Source organism: Alexandromys fortis, unplaced genomic scaffold, assembly GCF_014885135.2.
Source record: "Alexandromys fortis isolate MF-2015 unplaced genomic scaffold, M_Fortis_MF-2015_v1.1 scaffold_16, whole genome shotgun sequence".
Lineage (NCBI taxonomy): Eukaryota > Metazoa > Chordata > Mammalia > Rodentia > Cricetidae > Alexandromys > Alexandromys fortis.
The window spans coordinates 9,601,924-9,618,256 of record NW_026067893.1 but is presented as its reverse complement, the minus strand read 5'-3'; the positions used below and the strand labels follow the sequence as shown (position 1 = coordinate 9,618,256).

Genomic DNA, 16,333 nt, shown 5'->3' with positions numbered 1-16,333 from the left:
CCCCCACAAATCTCAAGGCTTAATCCACTATCAGCTAGAGTTGCTACTCAGGTGTGGTTAATTGTCCCGTGTCAGCTCACCCGGCCCCTCTCAGTTTGCTTCCCCCGAGCTAACAAAAAACACAAAACAAAATCAGCAACTTGCTCCGGGATTAAGGTGCAATCGATGGCAGCCCGAACAGGGAGTAAATCTCATTAATTGGGTACAATAGTAGCTTGTCATCCCTGTCTCTTAGATCCAAAGAGCTGTAAGTCCTAAGAACTTCAGTGCAAGGTCAACTGGCTCTTGGCCCCCACCTACTCCAGTTCCCAGAGGGCCTCTGACACTTGACTCTGTAGTATTCAGCTGGTAGAATGTCAAACAATAAGGCTTAACTTAGGCTTTGGATCTGGTTGTTAAACATTTCTCAGTTGCTCAGTTTTACAGAAGTAGAAAAATACGCTGATAAGAATCTCAGTACTTTAAAAAATTCTACTAATTAATGCACGTATATTAATCTCTGTGTGTATTATGTTTGATTATGTCCGTGGTAGGGCATGAACTGTGCTTGTGTTGTGTGGACAACACAGGTCAACTTACTGGATGCATCCTTGAGCACTCTCTGCCTTATTTCTTTAAAATAGAGTTTTTCCTGTACCTGGAGCTGACTTATTGGGTAGTCTGGATGGCTACCAAGCTCTGGTAATGCTCCAGTCTCTGCTTCTAGCACTGTGATGGCAGGAGCCATTTTTACTTCATGAACCTCCACCCTAAGATTGGAAAAACCTACCCTTAGTAGTCTCATCAGAGAGAAAGAAGCAAGCTGACTTTGTATTTGAGTGGTCTAGTACCACCTTCTCCTGTGTGGTTCTGTGTATTTGCCACAGTGCAGGTAGGCCTTTGTGTGCAAATGTCCTCTACCTCTCTGTGACTAAGCTGCATGTCTCTTAATTGTCTACTCTATGGTCTGCACTGCTTATGAGAGGTACAATGTATGAGCTTTTATTCTTGTGAATGCACACACTAGAATGCACACACTATCAGGAGACACAAATTTACTGAGTCATGAACATTCTGATCAAAGCTTACTGACTTTAAATAATGCACTAGGCGCTGGGCACTAAATGTGCTAAAGAATTTCATGATTATCAAGTCACTAACCAAAACAGCCAAGCTTTCAGGTACAGTACTGAGCATTAGCCTTGGCCCACCCCTCGACTTCACGTAGACAAAGCCGATGTCTCTCTGGGATTACAAGATGAGCTGGGAGTAACCATTCAGAGGCAGTGCTCTCCTGGATTTCAGGAGCTGGTGCAGGCATGGCCATCTGATATAGACTGTCTAGAATGGTAAAATTTAGAGGAACGAGAAAAAGGCACTCTATAGAAAACCCAAAGAAACAGTAAAATAGATTGTATTGGGTTACTGAACATTTGTCTGATTTTTTTTTAATTCAGACTGATAACACCCCCAAAACATCTTTGCTTATGAGATATTCTGTCTCTAAATGATTTGTATCCATTCATCTGACATAGTAGGTTCTTTTCACACAATTTGTATGTGTATGAAGTACAACATGAAGTCCTGAGATACAGGTATATGCACATACATATGTCTGTGGGCCTGCCTGTGTGCTGCTTGGGAACTGCAGGACCATGGACAGCAAACTGCCAAAGCCATGCCCCTGACAGGAGATTGGCTCCTGCAGACTTGGAAACTGAGGTAAAGTTTTCTTCAATGGGAAACTCAGCCCCTTTCTTCACAAGTTCCCAGATCAGTGAGAACCATGGGAATCAAAACACATTAACAGTTAAGGAAGAAGGGAACACAACAGTCTCACTGACCACGAGAAGAAGGCATTTCTTCCGCCTGCCAAAAGACAAAGTCTATCCATTTCCAGAGGAGACAGAATGTAAAGAAAGAAAGGCGTGCATGTAACCAGAAACCTTCCCACCAGGAAATGAGACTTCAAGAGACAGCACTAGCAGACACCAGGCTTAAACAATACAGTAATTAGAGATCTAATTTATCTACGTACCTCCAAAGTGAGCTCTCAGTGATGCTCCCAAGGTTATAGTCATACAACTTTGTCAAAATGAGAATCACCTGAAGGCAGAAGAAGAAATCATGGTTAGTTTCAAACAATTACAATCTCTTAGAACTGAAATGGCCCAGGGGAGGGCTTAGGATTCCTTTAATGGGCGCTTAACATAATTGAATAAATTGTTACTGCTTTTCAGCTGCAGAGGGCTGGCAGGCTGGTACTGATCTGCTCTGGCCTGACGCCTTGCCCACCATTTTTGGTGCTACCCCACAGACAGTGATGCCTATTTTGTCTGTGTATGACTTACCCTGGTGAGCTTAATATATTCTAGGAAGCTTATACAACTAACTGTCAAATATGTACACTTCAAGTTAGCTCCTGAGTAAATACTTAGGAAAGGTCAGTGGTGAAGTTCCTAGCTCCCGTAGCTGGGCCGCATGGTCCACCATCCTTGATTTCTGAACCTCACTGTGCCCATCTGAGAGTGCCAGTAAAGGGCAAGATGCTAACTCCTGGGGAACACTGATGTGAAGAATAAAAACGGATCATAAGTACAAATTACGTAGAAATTAGCACAGGTGTCTTCAGTATTCGCTCCTTCCCTTTCTTTGTGAGTTTGATTAACTGTTTCTTCTGACTTCACACTGAGAGGAGATTCTATACCATACAAGGGAAAAGCAAGGGCATTGTACCAAGACAGTTCTGGGACACATGATTCCTGAGACTTATAAAGTTGGGTATGGAAAAGCCTCCAAATTAGGAACAGGTTCCCGGAAAAACGGACCCTGAACAAATTCCTCTGCGCTTCACAGAAAAAGGTCCCTTTGATTTGTTTCATGTTCCCATCCCCACTTAGAGGAAATCAAACCACTTGGTTCACCTATTCAGAATTCAGGAAATATTAATTGATCATCCATAATATCCCCTCATGCTAGAGGAGAACACAGATAGCACAGTGAAGATTAGAGTCTGTGACCCAAACATTACAAAAAAAAAAAAAAAAAAAAAAAACACAGAAAGAATAAAGGGGTTTCAGAGGCCTGATCCTTGTTAGTGCTCGTGACAGGCTAGGTCATCACGGCTGGTTGAGGTGACAGCATCATTGGCACCTGTAGCCATGAACAGGCTCCACCTGACTTCCTGGAGTAAGCAGCACAACCTGTTTCTACTTCTAATGACCGGGTTTTGTGTGTGTGTGTGTGTGTGTGTGTGTGTGTGTTCACCCTTTGGACAAGAGAAAGAGAGGAATTCATTGCTCCGTTCAGGGTAGTGTCCATGGTCTAGCCCTAGACCTTTTGGCCCTGCTATAATGTTTCCGTCTCAGCAAAAAACCATTCACGACAATGTCCTGGATTTTCTCTGTAGGTCTCAGGATCAATTATAGCCACAGTAAGCACACAATGTTCTAACCTTGAATTCCGAGGCAGTGGCTGCCCGAGCGTGCTAAATACTTCCAAATTCCAGATAACTGACACAGTGCCTCATTTAGGAGGCAGGAGCATCCGTGATCCTTAACACTTCACAGGAAGACAACTAGGACTCCTTTCTAGGAAATGGAGAGCTGCTATGTTACCCAGAAGACCAACGGATATCCCTGCAGTCCTGTCATCCAAGGCTGCTCTCTCCTGACCCGCAGTGTGAGCTGCCATCAATGATCTCCTCAGAACTCCCTTCTTCAGCAAGACATGGGCATGTGTGAGGTGTGGGCACCCTGTGGGCACATCAGATGGCACGCCTGTGGTGGGGCATATGCTTAACAGATCCCTGTGCCAATTAAGTCACCCTCAGTGCTAAATTCCAATCACAGCCAGCCCAGGAACGCTGATCGGTGGCAGCAGGGTGGCTGTTTGTTTGAAGACAGAGAATCATGTGGCTCCATCTCAGGGCGATTTTGCCAAAGAGGCCTATAAATCCCCCACCAAGGAAATGGGGTGTGGGCAGAAAGTATTTCTAGGTAGTTGATCTTATGATACAACATAGCAGTAAACTAAATAATGAAGTTCAGGTGGTCATGGGCCATATCTCCCATTCAAGTGACAAGGGGCTTCGGAGGTGCCCAGGAGTAGGAACTCTTTAACCCCGTGTGACACGGTGTGAGCCAGCCTGCCCGCACACACGGTGATTATTTGTTTCCCAGGGCAGGCGGGCACAATGGTGGAAATCTCTGCTCTGCTTCCTCTTGCTGGACTAGTGAAACTGACAATGCCCATGATACAGGCTGCAGTTAATCACAGAAGAGGCATCCTTTGTAACGTTTCACGGCATAGCTGTTCAACCCAATCTAATCTCCCTGTTTTTAGAGCCAGAGCAAGACAGAAAGGCGACCTTCTACCCTTCAGTTATGTGTTTAATCGATTACCTGAGGTCTCTCTTCCCTTCCTTCTCCCCCGTGGCTGTACGCATTACTCAGCCCTCACTCCTGGGCAGCTGAGAGATGCAACGTTCTGTCGGAGCTCTGATGTTGTTTATTAGTGAGTTACTGCTCACTTCTGATTAGTGGTGCTATTCAACAAAATCCTCATAAGTTAAAGGGGTCACAGCTCAATTCGCTGCTCCAAAGTGAGGATAAGTTGAAAACCCAATTGTGATAGTATCCTGGTACTATCACATTACAGCTTTCTATATTTTCACATATTAAATAAATCAACAGAACTGTGGCAAAATTTGTTTAAATAATATATAACTCATCATTTATTTTCATTGAACAAATAATTTTCATGTATAGGTTTTCTTAGTTTAAAAATATGACAATTTTAAGTTTAATGGAAGCAAGGGTATTTTCATTTCTGTGTGTGTTTCTGAGTATATGTATGTGTGTGTTATATGCATGTGTTCATGTAGAGGTATGTGTGTGTGTATGAGAGGGGAGGCCTGCAAAGATATAGTATTAGGTTTCTTGCTTTATCATTTTACACCTCATATTTTGAGACAGGGTCTCCCACTAAAGAAGGACTGCACTGATTTGACTAGATTGGCTGGACAATGATCTCCAGGGATGTGCTTGTCTCTGCTTCCGTGTGCTGGGGTTACAGATACAAGCCACTACACCTGGTTTTGTCGTCAATGTTGGGACTCGAAACTCAGGTCCTCATGTTTAAACAACTAGAACACTTCTGGTAAGACCATCTTCCCAGTCCCTACCAAGGTTATTTTGACAAGCATACACCTACATGAAATAATGTCCATAAGCTTTCTATTTATTGCTATATGTTGATTTCTTCGTACAGTGCCCAAATGCCCCTGATTAAAACAGAAGACACTAATCCTGATGACAACCTTCATATGTTCCACTCCAAGTCAGAGAGTATCTTCAAATAGCTATGGCTATTCAAATGACTACATATACTAATAATAATACAAATAACTATGAACTGATAACCTCCACTTAACAGACTATCTACAACATCAGCATGAAGTTATATCTGGAACTTTCCACAGTAGCATATCAGAAGTGTCCTTTCTAACCAGTCTCAGAACTCCTGTTAGCACATGAAGTCTGCCTCTTGTTGTGACTTCTTCCTTTTTGTCACATTCTTGCCTTACAAAACCTTGCTTGGTTCATACTTAAAGAAACTGTAGCGCCCACCTGCTGAGTCATTGTGTGGCAGCCATCCATCCCTTACTACTCTGTATGGGAAAGGGTGATGTCTTTAAAGAAATGGGCAAAGGTTTTCTGCTTAGTGTAGAGATCAAGTCAGGCTGGGCCCCAGTACAGCCCTTGTCCAGAGCCCTCCATGCTCCTTCCTGAATAATTCTATCAATGCTGACCATTAAGTCTCTTGCATAAAGGTGAGGAATTGTCACTGAGGACTTTGTGACAGAAAAATGCAATTCACTCCCTCAAAGCCTCAGCCCTTTTCTGCTTTGTATTACAAAACAAAGCTTTGGTAGATATAAATAGAGACAATAATATATGCATGACTAAATGGACATGTCCCACTGTAAATTAGTAAAATCCAGTTAAAATCCTTTTGTACCAAAATAGCTAGACAAGTGTTCTTTCTGAGTTTGCTTAAAATTAATTAATTAAATTGAAACAGCAATGGTTAACACACACAAGTCTTTATTAGGCAAGTTATTAGCCACATAACAACTTTGAATATGACAATTTTTTATTGTTACCATAAAATATAATTTAGAAACAAAATTCCAAGCATTTATAGAGCCCTCAGATCAGCTTCTTGGGAATGCAATTTTGCATGGCATGCATTGGCCAATGACTAAGCGTCATAAAGCAGAGGCTGAAAATTCACTGTTCACCTTCTAAACAGCAGCACTAGAATTTTCTGCTTCTTTTACTAAGAGAAGAAAGTTTCCCCTCATCATTCACTAAATGAGGCATTCTAACCCCACGGGAAGGAAAACCGAATGCTATGAGTATGCCATGCATTTATCAGGACATTTGACTTGACCACTAACCTTGACATACCTTCATCTGGGGAAACTTAGAAAATGGGGAATGCTACCATCTCTGATTTTTCTTCCCCTTTGCCAACTGCGGAATGCTCAACACTAAATGAAATGTATTTACTACATCCCGTCCTATAACTGCTCCTGGAACATTGTGGAAGACTGGGTAGAAACAGTGTAATAGTTAGAGCTGCTCTTACCTACAGGGCAACAATGTCTTTTGGACACAACAGGACTGTTGTGAAATATTAAAGATGTGTTACATTTGTTTATGCTGTGAAACATTTGTTTAATGATGCAAAGATGTGTCGAATTCTTTTATGTTACATTTGTTTACCTCCATGGCACTGTATTACACTGCCTGTCTAAAACACCTGATTGATCTAATAAAGAGCTTAATGGCTAATAGCTAGGCAGGAGGAAGGATAGGCAGGGCTGGCTGGCAGAGAGAATAAATACGAGAAATCTGGGAAGAGAAGATTGAGGAGCAAGCAAAGAAGAAGGAGAGGAGGACAACAGAGGCCAGCCACCTGGCTTCACAACAAGCCATGTGATAAGAAGTAAAGAAAGGTATATAGAATAGAGAAAGGTAAAAGACCAGATGTAAAAGGTAGACAGAATAATTTAAGTTAAGAAAAGATCTCTGGGAGTTCAAGGCCAGCCTGGTCTACAAGAGCTAGTTCCGGGACAGGCACCAAAGCTACAGAGAAACCCTGTCTCGAAAAACCCAAAAAAAAAAAAAAAAAAAAAGATGGCTACAACAAGACTCTGTGTGTATTTATTTGGCACTGGGTGATGGGCTCCCGAAGAGTAAAGAGCAAAACAACAATAACAACATAGGTCCTTGCACATTTGAACTCCCAGCAGCCGTGACAACATGCACAGCATGTAGTCAAGCATAAGCCAGACCAAAATCTCAACATGGAGAGGGCAGATGAACACAATGTTTCACCACTAACACAGCAGCTGCTGACAGCTGTGGGCTGCTGGCAGAGGGGCAGTTCTCTTTAAGAGGATAGCCCGTGATGAGTCAACTACAAGCCAGTAGAAGACCATACATCTATAAATAGCTGGGCAGCATATATTGGCCATAATGGTGTGGGATGGAGGGGGAAGAAGACGAAGTTGGAGGGGTAGGAAAAAAGGGATGGAACTTCAAAATGATGGGGATAGAACAGCAAATATGATCAAAGTAATTTGTTTTAAATTCTGAAAGAACTAGTGTAATATTTATTAAAACCTAAGAAGATGAAAACACCAGAAAAGAAAATGGAAATAAAACTATTTATTTTTTCAGTTGCTAATAATTTGCATTCTTTTTCTCTCTCTCTCTCTCTATGGATCCAACTATGAAACTAATCTCAAGGGAAATGAACTGTGTCTCAGGCTCCTAAAGAGTGAGCCATCTGTGCCACAAGATCCTAAAATCTTTTCTCTGATGTTTAGGAGCAATTCTGCTGTAGGAAGTCTTACAGTCAGCCAGTGGTTATCTTGCCCACCGGGGCGTGGCCTCTTATACTATATAAGCTGATATAGTACATGCCTCTGCTCTCTTTCCCATTGCTGGATTCAGCTTCTGTTCTCCGTTCAGGCAGAGAATTCTGATTTGTGAATTTACCCCTAAATAAATAACCGTCTATTTCTCAATTCTGAGCTAGTGTGGGATTTCTTTTAAACATCCTCCCACACTATTCAGAGGATGGCAGGATCTTAGTCTACAGAGCAACATAACTCGGGTTTGGACAGGCAGGTGTTTCCATAATTATGGCACCAGAGGAGGACTACAAAGCTCAACCAAACAAATGAAGAGTATCTCTGTCTCCTGAGGTCAGCCATTGTCTGCTTCTGGTGAGAAAGAACAGGTCTAACAGAGGATGATGACAGGCTGGGACAAGAATGAAGTTAGTGAGCTCTCTCTCCCTCATCAGCTTCTAGTGGGCCTGCAGGTTTCTTCGTCATCTAGCTAAAAAGGCTATCTCTCTGCTTACTCTAACAGCTTGCTAGAGAACATTTGGGTGGAAGCAAGACCAAAGCCAATGCAGGGACTAAGAACTATAAAGAGTATCAAGAGATCTGGAGTTTGAACGGTTGGGTAAAAAATAGGTGTTCTGGTTTGGGTTACTTTCTTTGTCCTCCAAATTTAGTAAAAGAAAGCAAAATAAGCATGCTGCCTTCCTTTGAAATATGCGTGCTCCAGATTGTATCTCTGGTTCAGCAAGTACTTATCCAACTTTTCAACTCAGACATATTTTGGGGGGAGCTGTGAATCCTTTAAGATTCTGACCTGATAAAAATCTATAGGGCACAAAACAATGAATAGAAGTTTAATGATATCATTGATCTTTTACGAATCCTAAAGGGGTAAGAAAATCGAGAATGAGAACTTATGTAATTCCAGGAAAATAAGAGCTTAGTTCAGAAGAAAGAACATTCAGCTTGAAAATTTTGCACATTTAACTCAGTCAACACTCTGTAAGGCTTGCTAAAAGCCAGGAACAAAGAAAACCATGTGCTGTGAAGAAGCAGGGAGGAGAATGAGGGGTGGTACCAGTTCCTAGAGACTTACAGCCTGGAAACAAAAGAGAAAAAAGTTGATAATGGGACCATGAGAATAAAAACCACACCGATACCTTTCAGAAAGCAAGCAAAAGAGGTGTCATTAGTGATGAGTCTACAGAAAAGGAGACATTCCATGAGTGCATGTACTGTGGTCAGAGATGAAAGGATGGACATACTGTATTTTAAGGAAAAGGAGCCCTAAGCATGGCAGCATAGGGGCTTCAAAGTCCGGAGAGCTTTGACAGAAACTCAGGTTTCCCTACAGCTTAGAGGATGAGGAGGCATGTACACAATGTCAGCAGAGAGATGGTCTCTGGCTCCTCCCAGAGAGCCTCAAGCATTAGCTTAGCTGTGCTCTTTACTAGAAAGGGGAAGGGTTTGTGGCTCAGCACCAGTTCTGGAGATCTGAGCTAACCACAATATCCCAGAGATCGCCTTTAGCCCAAAAGCCATATCCCTACCATCCACCCAAGCGAAATTCTGTCATTTCTTAAAGAAGGAGGCCCAGAGTTGGTACAATTCCAGAAGTAACTCAGCATGCAATGATATCAGACCCAAGTGATGATCACCTGTCCTCTTCAACAAGGGCAAGCCTCAGCAGTCTTTCCTATCAACAGGAGGCCACAACACTTCCTCACTCTCAGGTTATGCCACATACAGCAGATGAAAAGGGGGCCTTTAGTATTCCATAATACATTTTCCTTTTGTTGGTTTATTGATTTTTAGCTATGGAGTTTATTACATTTCCATCACTGACAAGATGTCCAAAGCATTGCTGTAATGCAGACAAATTTGGTTCTGCCCATAGGTTGGAGGTTTCATCCCAAGGTAAGTTGGCTTCACTGTTGTGTGTCAGCAGTGACAAGGAACACTATCATGGCCGTGAATCCACGTGGAACAAAGCTGTCTACCTCATGCAAACCAATAAGTACAAAGAGAGGTGGGGCCAGCATCTCAATACTCCCTTCAAGACAGGAACCTTCTTCCACCGTCTTTCCAACTAAGCCCCATCTCTTAAAGGTTCTACCACTGTCTGTAGCAAACAGAGGCTGAGACCAAACCTGTCATTTATATTCCTTTGAGGGACACTTAGGATCCAGGCTATTAGAGAAAGAGACCTCTTTCATGCAACTTCCTCCTAGCAAATTCCTTCTCCTTTCATTGGTGGAGATAAAGCTGTAAGCCCAAACCATGGATGTGATGGAGACTTGGGAAATGAGCAGCAGGTAGCTTCAGTTCTGTGGTATGAAATGAATTCTGCCACCCATGAACTTAACAGGAGTAGCCACTTGCTGAGTAACATCTAGGATGTTATCTTTGGTGATTCACTTGACTGTCAAACTAAAATCTCTTATCAATATTGAAAGCTTATTCCACATGCAAACAAATTTCAATATTAGTGATATCTTAAGTAATTATCTGACTTCTTGGTGAGGAAACTGAGGCCCAGAAAAGTTTAAATCTGAACTAGTAACTGGGGAACAGGTTTAAGATGACATTCAGGGTCCTAACAACTGTGTGCAACTGTTCATTGTGTATGACCATTGACGGAGCAGCGTGGGAAGTCACTGAGGTGCCCTCTCTGTCCGATTTGTCAAAATAATTTATACAAAGCCATGCACTGTCACACATGGTGATAGCCATAATTTCCATCTGTTTTGCATGTACTTTCCTTTATGTCGTTCTGGAAAATGTATTTCTTATAATAGAAAGGTACAAGATTAAAATCTTTATTGACTTCAAGAAAATGGCATGTAAGAGCTTTGTGTTTCATTTTATCATGTGTGTGTGTGTGTGTCTGTGTAATTTTGACCATGAATATAAAAGCCAGGACCTTGAATATATCATATTACTTAGCTAAAACCCCAATGCTTTTTGAGTCATTTTAAACATAATTTTATCTTTAAACTTTTGGAATTGTAATTAAGTCCCCTCAGGTGTTCTTTCCATTTAACTTCCTGGAGAACCCGACTGACAGCAGGTCAAGGACTTCTGATGGTGAATGAGCATAAACTCTTTGCAGACTCCAGCAAATTATTTGATGCTATCATTATCTTGGAAGGTGTAAGTGAATGTGTAATTGCACCATCTTTTGACCAATCAAAAGAAATAAGGATCAATAATGGCTAAACAGCATTAAGGTGCTCCCCCAAAGCCCAAAGGGGACATAAAGGTTGTACACACACACACACACACACACACACACACACACACACACACTTCCCTTAAAGGACTCAGTCAAAAATAGTTTAGCATATGCAAACACAATCAGAGAACTAAAAAAAAATCTAAAAATCATTAAAAAGAGGGAATTGAATGCAAAAAGCACTTAAAATATTTTTTATTTTTGCCTCTGGAAATTATTTAATCCCCAAATGACCTTTATGTTTTGTGGCAGGCCCCACACAAATTAGTGTAATGTTTATTTATGTAATATCCTCTGCATGATTCTGAGATTAAGCGAGTCAAACCACTACTACATCTCCTCTAGGGAATTCAAAAGACAAGACAACCCACAGTGATGCTGTGGAGACAGGGATGAGCACAAGGCACAGAGCAATCTGCGGCATGTGATTAGCCCTTGGGTGAAGTGCAGAAACTTTATCAGTACATTTTCCATGCTCTTTCTATGAATCTGTTCCCCTGCTGAACTGGAGGTCATCAGCAGCTAAGACTTAAGGCAACAGGCCCACCCCCAACAGCTATGGAGTTATCCTAGATGGTACCGCATGCGAAAAATCAGCCCTGGCTCAGGGCACAAACACCCCCTTCAGTCTGCTGACCAGCAAGAGAACATTTGCAATAACAGACAATTAGAACCTAATCCTGAAATAAGATCTTTATATTTAGCAGACCAAACAATCCAAGCTTATCAAATCCATTCGACTTAAGTTGCTTTTTGAAATAAATCTTTCAAAAGAGAGCATTAATGATATTCCCCACATTGAGGATGACTCAAAGGCATACTGTCCCTCTAAATTCTATTGATCTGATGGACATTAACACTGCATTTCTTCCTCCTCATCTTCTGCTATAAGATAATAAGAAGCAATGTCAAAACAATATGCATATATCAAGAGAGTAATGTTAACTATAATATTCTTCTTTCTTCTCTTTGTGACTCACTTTACCCAAATGATATTCTGTGTAGCATCCTCTGCCTCGAGCTAGGATAAGGGAGATGATAAAACAGATGATATTCGCATTAAAAAAAGAGCAAAATGTTTCTACAAGAACAAAGTTAAAAAATATAGCAAAATGAAGCAATTACATTGACTATGAAGGAGATGCATTTTTAAAGCAAGGTTGCTCTACACATGGATAATACTATGTAAAATAAATTAAATAGCCAAAAGATTTGCAAAGCCAAGTCTTGAAGATATAAATATAATTTGGTCTGAAGAACAACGACAAAAACAGGCAAGTTAATGTGCTGTTTGGGGACTATGATTACTGAAAGCTATATGGACTATCCTACCTTAAACTACAAACTACATGTCCTGACCTTTCCCCCCTGTTCCCTTGCTGCTTAGAAGGGAAGGGACACAATACCCAACGTATCTTTCTTGAAGTCAATTTCTGTTCTTATGTTGAGGGGGAAATAATACTCAACATATATCTTGCATTTATATGAAACTTTAAGAAATTAATAAATTATATAAAATTTAAGTCACTTGGTACTTAGGTGCAAACCAGAGACTACAGATCACTTTATCCAAAAGACAATAAGAAAATAGTTCTTAAATCCTTTTCTCTCTGAGAAGTCATTAGTAAAGAGAAACATAGACACAAGGAAAGAGAAAGGCCAATTTCTTAAGTCAGAGGGGATAGACTAGACTTGATAGGAGAAGACAAAAGAGATGTAAGCAATGGACATATTCTCCCAACTTTCTGGTGCAACAGTCTGAGAAGGACAGATTTATTCGTTCTTAATTCATTCTCTTTCAGAATCATACATTCTAAATATTAAGCTTCTTCTTGTGTAGCTCATACACAAAGAAGACACCATTGGGTAGCAAACTGCATGTTAGCGATAAAAGGTCCCTCTGTTCTTGGGATTCCTATGACTAACATTTAACACCACAAGACACAGTAAAACTTTCCTTCTCTGCCTCCCCATCTTGGTTTTACACTGTTATGCACAGATCTAAAGAATCAATTATAAAAGGTAATATTTTCCCGAAATAGTACAATAAGTAAGTAAATAAAAATATGCATATAATAATGATCCAAGTATCAGGATATGAATGACATGAGGATATTGGAATAAAAACGAAAATAATACTAGATCATTACAGAGAGAAAGCATCTAGAGTAAAAGATCAGAGATTAGTCAGATCAGATAAAACTACAGCATTCCCTTTCATAACGGAACAATTGAAGGTGAGAAAGGTAGAAATCATTGGACACACTTAGAAACAATTTTTTAGGTTCACTTTCCTGAGTGCATAAGGTACTGTGGGATACAGAGGTCTAAAGGAGAATTCCCAGATTAAAATATCTGACATGAAACTGATTTCTTTTAAATCACTTTATCTATGTGAGTGTTTACCTGAATGTATGTAAGTGTACTATGTCCATGCAGTTCCCACAGAGGCCAAAGAGGGCATAGTTTCCCTAGAACTAAAGCTACAGATGGTGGTAAGATACCATGTTGATCCTGGGAACCAAGACTGAATCCTCTGCAAGAGTAGGAGGTGCTCTCCGTTGAGAAGCCTTCTCTTCAACTGCTTAAATAATAGCTTAAAATGGTGAGTAAAGTGTATTTAAAAATAAAACTCATAGAAGTGATGCAATCTTCATCCTTTTGTCACAGAACAAAAATATATGATTTTATTTCTAAACTTTTATAATGGCATGGGTTATAGTGGGTATAAGAACTGACATGTTTTTATTCTTTTAAAAGACACAAAACCAGAGACAGGTGGTTCTCTGTGAGTTCAAGACCAGCATGGTCTACAGAGTGAGTTCCGGGATGGGCTCCAAAGCTACACAGAGAAACCCTGTCTCAAAGTAGGAAAAAAAAAGACATAAAACAATTTTATTTTTTTTTAAGATTGGAAAGTCTATCTAAGTATGACATTTGGCAAATGATGTAGGTCATATGTTTAGAAGACCCAGTTATTGAATGGGGGATATAAAAAAGTAAAGGGTAATCTCCATATACCACTACACACTGATTTGTTACATAAGTTGGGAGTTTCTATTTATAAGATTGGGGACAGATCTTATTTAGGACATTGGGCGAAGCAGATAGGCTTATAACAGCATCAGTCATAGACAAGGGATGATGTGGGATTCCCCTCTGTATGTTGTGATTATCATTGGTTAACAAAGAAAGTGATTTGGGCCTATAGCAGAGCTATAGGGGAACAGAGCTGGGGCGGGGGGGGGGGGAACTAAACTGAATGCTGGGAGAAAGGAGGTGGAGTCAGAGAGAAGCCATGTAGACCACCAGAGTCAGATGGAACTTTAGCTAGTAAGCCACAGCCACGTGGCATTACACGGATTGGCAAAAATGGGTTAAATTAATATGTAAGAGTTAGCAAATAAAAAGCTAGAGCTAATGGGCCAAGCGGTGATTTAATTAATACAGTTCCTGTGTGATTATTTCGGGGCTAAGTGGCTGGGAACCAACAAGCGGCTCCTGCAACCAAGGGATTTTCTCAGGACAGAAGTGTTAGCATTTCAGGACTCCTAAGAAAATGATACAAAATGAAGAATAAAATTCATTTCCAGGATGAATATTTACTTCAACAACAACTAGACTATGAGTGATCATAGATCTTTAATAATTCACATTATTCTCATCTGGAAAGCCTTCAGCAGGATCAGCAGAGGTGGGTAAAAAGACATGCTCTGACAACAGGCAGATTTCCCGTCCCACCTGGAATTATCTGCAGCCCCCACACTCCAGCGATCACAAAACCCTTTGCCCACGGAGACTCTGAATCTTAAACTTCATTAGCTCCACTGTAAATTCACCTTCAGACAGGGTTTCCCATTCGATGCTCATTAAGCCTTTTGCAGTCCCATGCTATGAATCAGGCAACATGGACTTGAGCCCAGACTCGGCTGTAAACATCGTGGCTCTGACGGAAGTCAATATGCCTTTTCAGGCTTGCGTTTTCTCCATGGTTACGTTGCGCTCTCTGGGACCTCTTCCTCGTGGAAATGCAGTCAGTGCTAAATGCCTTGACTTGCTCTAATCTTCAGAATTTTTCATATTCATCCTGCTGAGTACTCTGTGTATTCATTAACTCTATAATCCCCTCCTCCCCTCCTAATACAGCCAATCCTGAAATTCCGTGACGATGTAACGTCATTGACTCTTTAGAAATCCCAGTTTTTAGGAAGCTCCATGGGCATTGCTCCAAAGCTCTACTTGCTTCTTCCATCTCACCCTTTATGCTGCTGCCACCAGTTTTAAAAGATGAAATATTATCACATTTCTCCATCTTTACAATTGATTGGGGCTTCACACTAATGCTAAGTTTCAAATTTTATAAAACAGCTGAGTCTGAGTCAAACATAATCTGGATCCTAACCTTACAGTTAAATCAGTATCAAGCCAAAATCCCTTTTACTGTCTCTATTCCAGGTGAACTTAAAATATCTCCCTCCTGCCCTTGAGTGTCACTGTTTGTCAATGATCTGACAGGTCTAAGGTTTTTCTTTCAGTGTTGAACTTTTTCAGGCATTCACAACGTGTTCCAATTACATAGCAGTTGCTGCAGCCAGCCTCCAGAGTGGAAATAGGAAACATCCTGTAACCGCAAGACAAGACCATTGCTGTTTCATCAAATTCCAACCTCAGGAATGGCACTCCTAATGCCAAGGATTTCCTCTTGAAAGCTGAGACTGATTAAAAGATTAAATGCCACAGATAATTCAATGTTGCGTATCTCTTTTGTGAGGGACAAGTGGTTATAAAACATGTCTATGATCCCATCCAAAGGTTTATTGATTTCTCTGTCCTTTAATTCAAGAGTGTTAGCTTTCATGCCCAAATTTGCAAGATTCCTGAAGGTTGGCCAGGACACTGCAGAGAGCTGCAATCATTCAGTGATTTCTTCGATGTAGGGAAGGACAGCCCTGGATGAATACAAGCACATTAGGGTGCAGATGTGAAAATAAATCTCAACTGGAGTCTTTCATCCCTTTTCTATGAAATCCTCAAAATCTCCTGCTCTGTGTAATGGGGGAAGGTCACCATGTGTGCTCATGGGCCCCACGGGAAGTTTCCCAGTTGTTGTCAGGAATGAATTGATAATGGAACAAACCTTGGGACCCTGGCTAAGACCTTAGTTACTTCATTTAACCTTCATCGCTTTTTTATTA

The 16,333-nt window shown here is 40.9% G+C and overlaps 1 protein-coding gene across 5 annotated transcripts in view; it reads right to left on the bottom strand.

Annotated features, from left to right (window-relative positions):
• The window catches only part of Sorcs1 (sortilin related VPS10 domain containing receptor 1), a 486,223-nt gene that overhangs the window by 299,008 nt on the left and 170,882 nt on the right, over positions 1-16,333 (bottom strand). For all 5 annotated transcript variants that reach the window (XM_050145543.1, XM_050145559.1, XM_050145567.1 and 2 more), the window contains exon 2: positions 2,018-2,085. In XM_050145543.1, the coding sequence (XP_050001500.1) occupies positions 2,018-2,085 (68 nt within the window). The remainder of the gene's footprint in view (positions 1-2,017; positions 2,086-16,333) is intronic.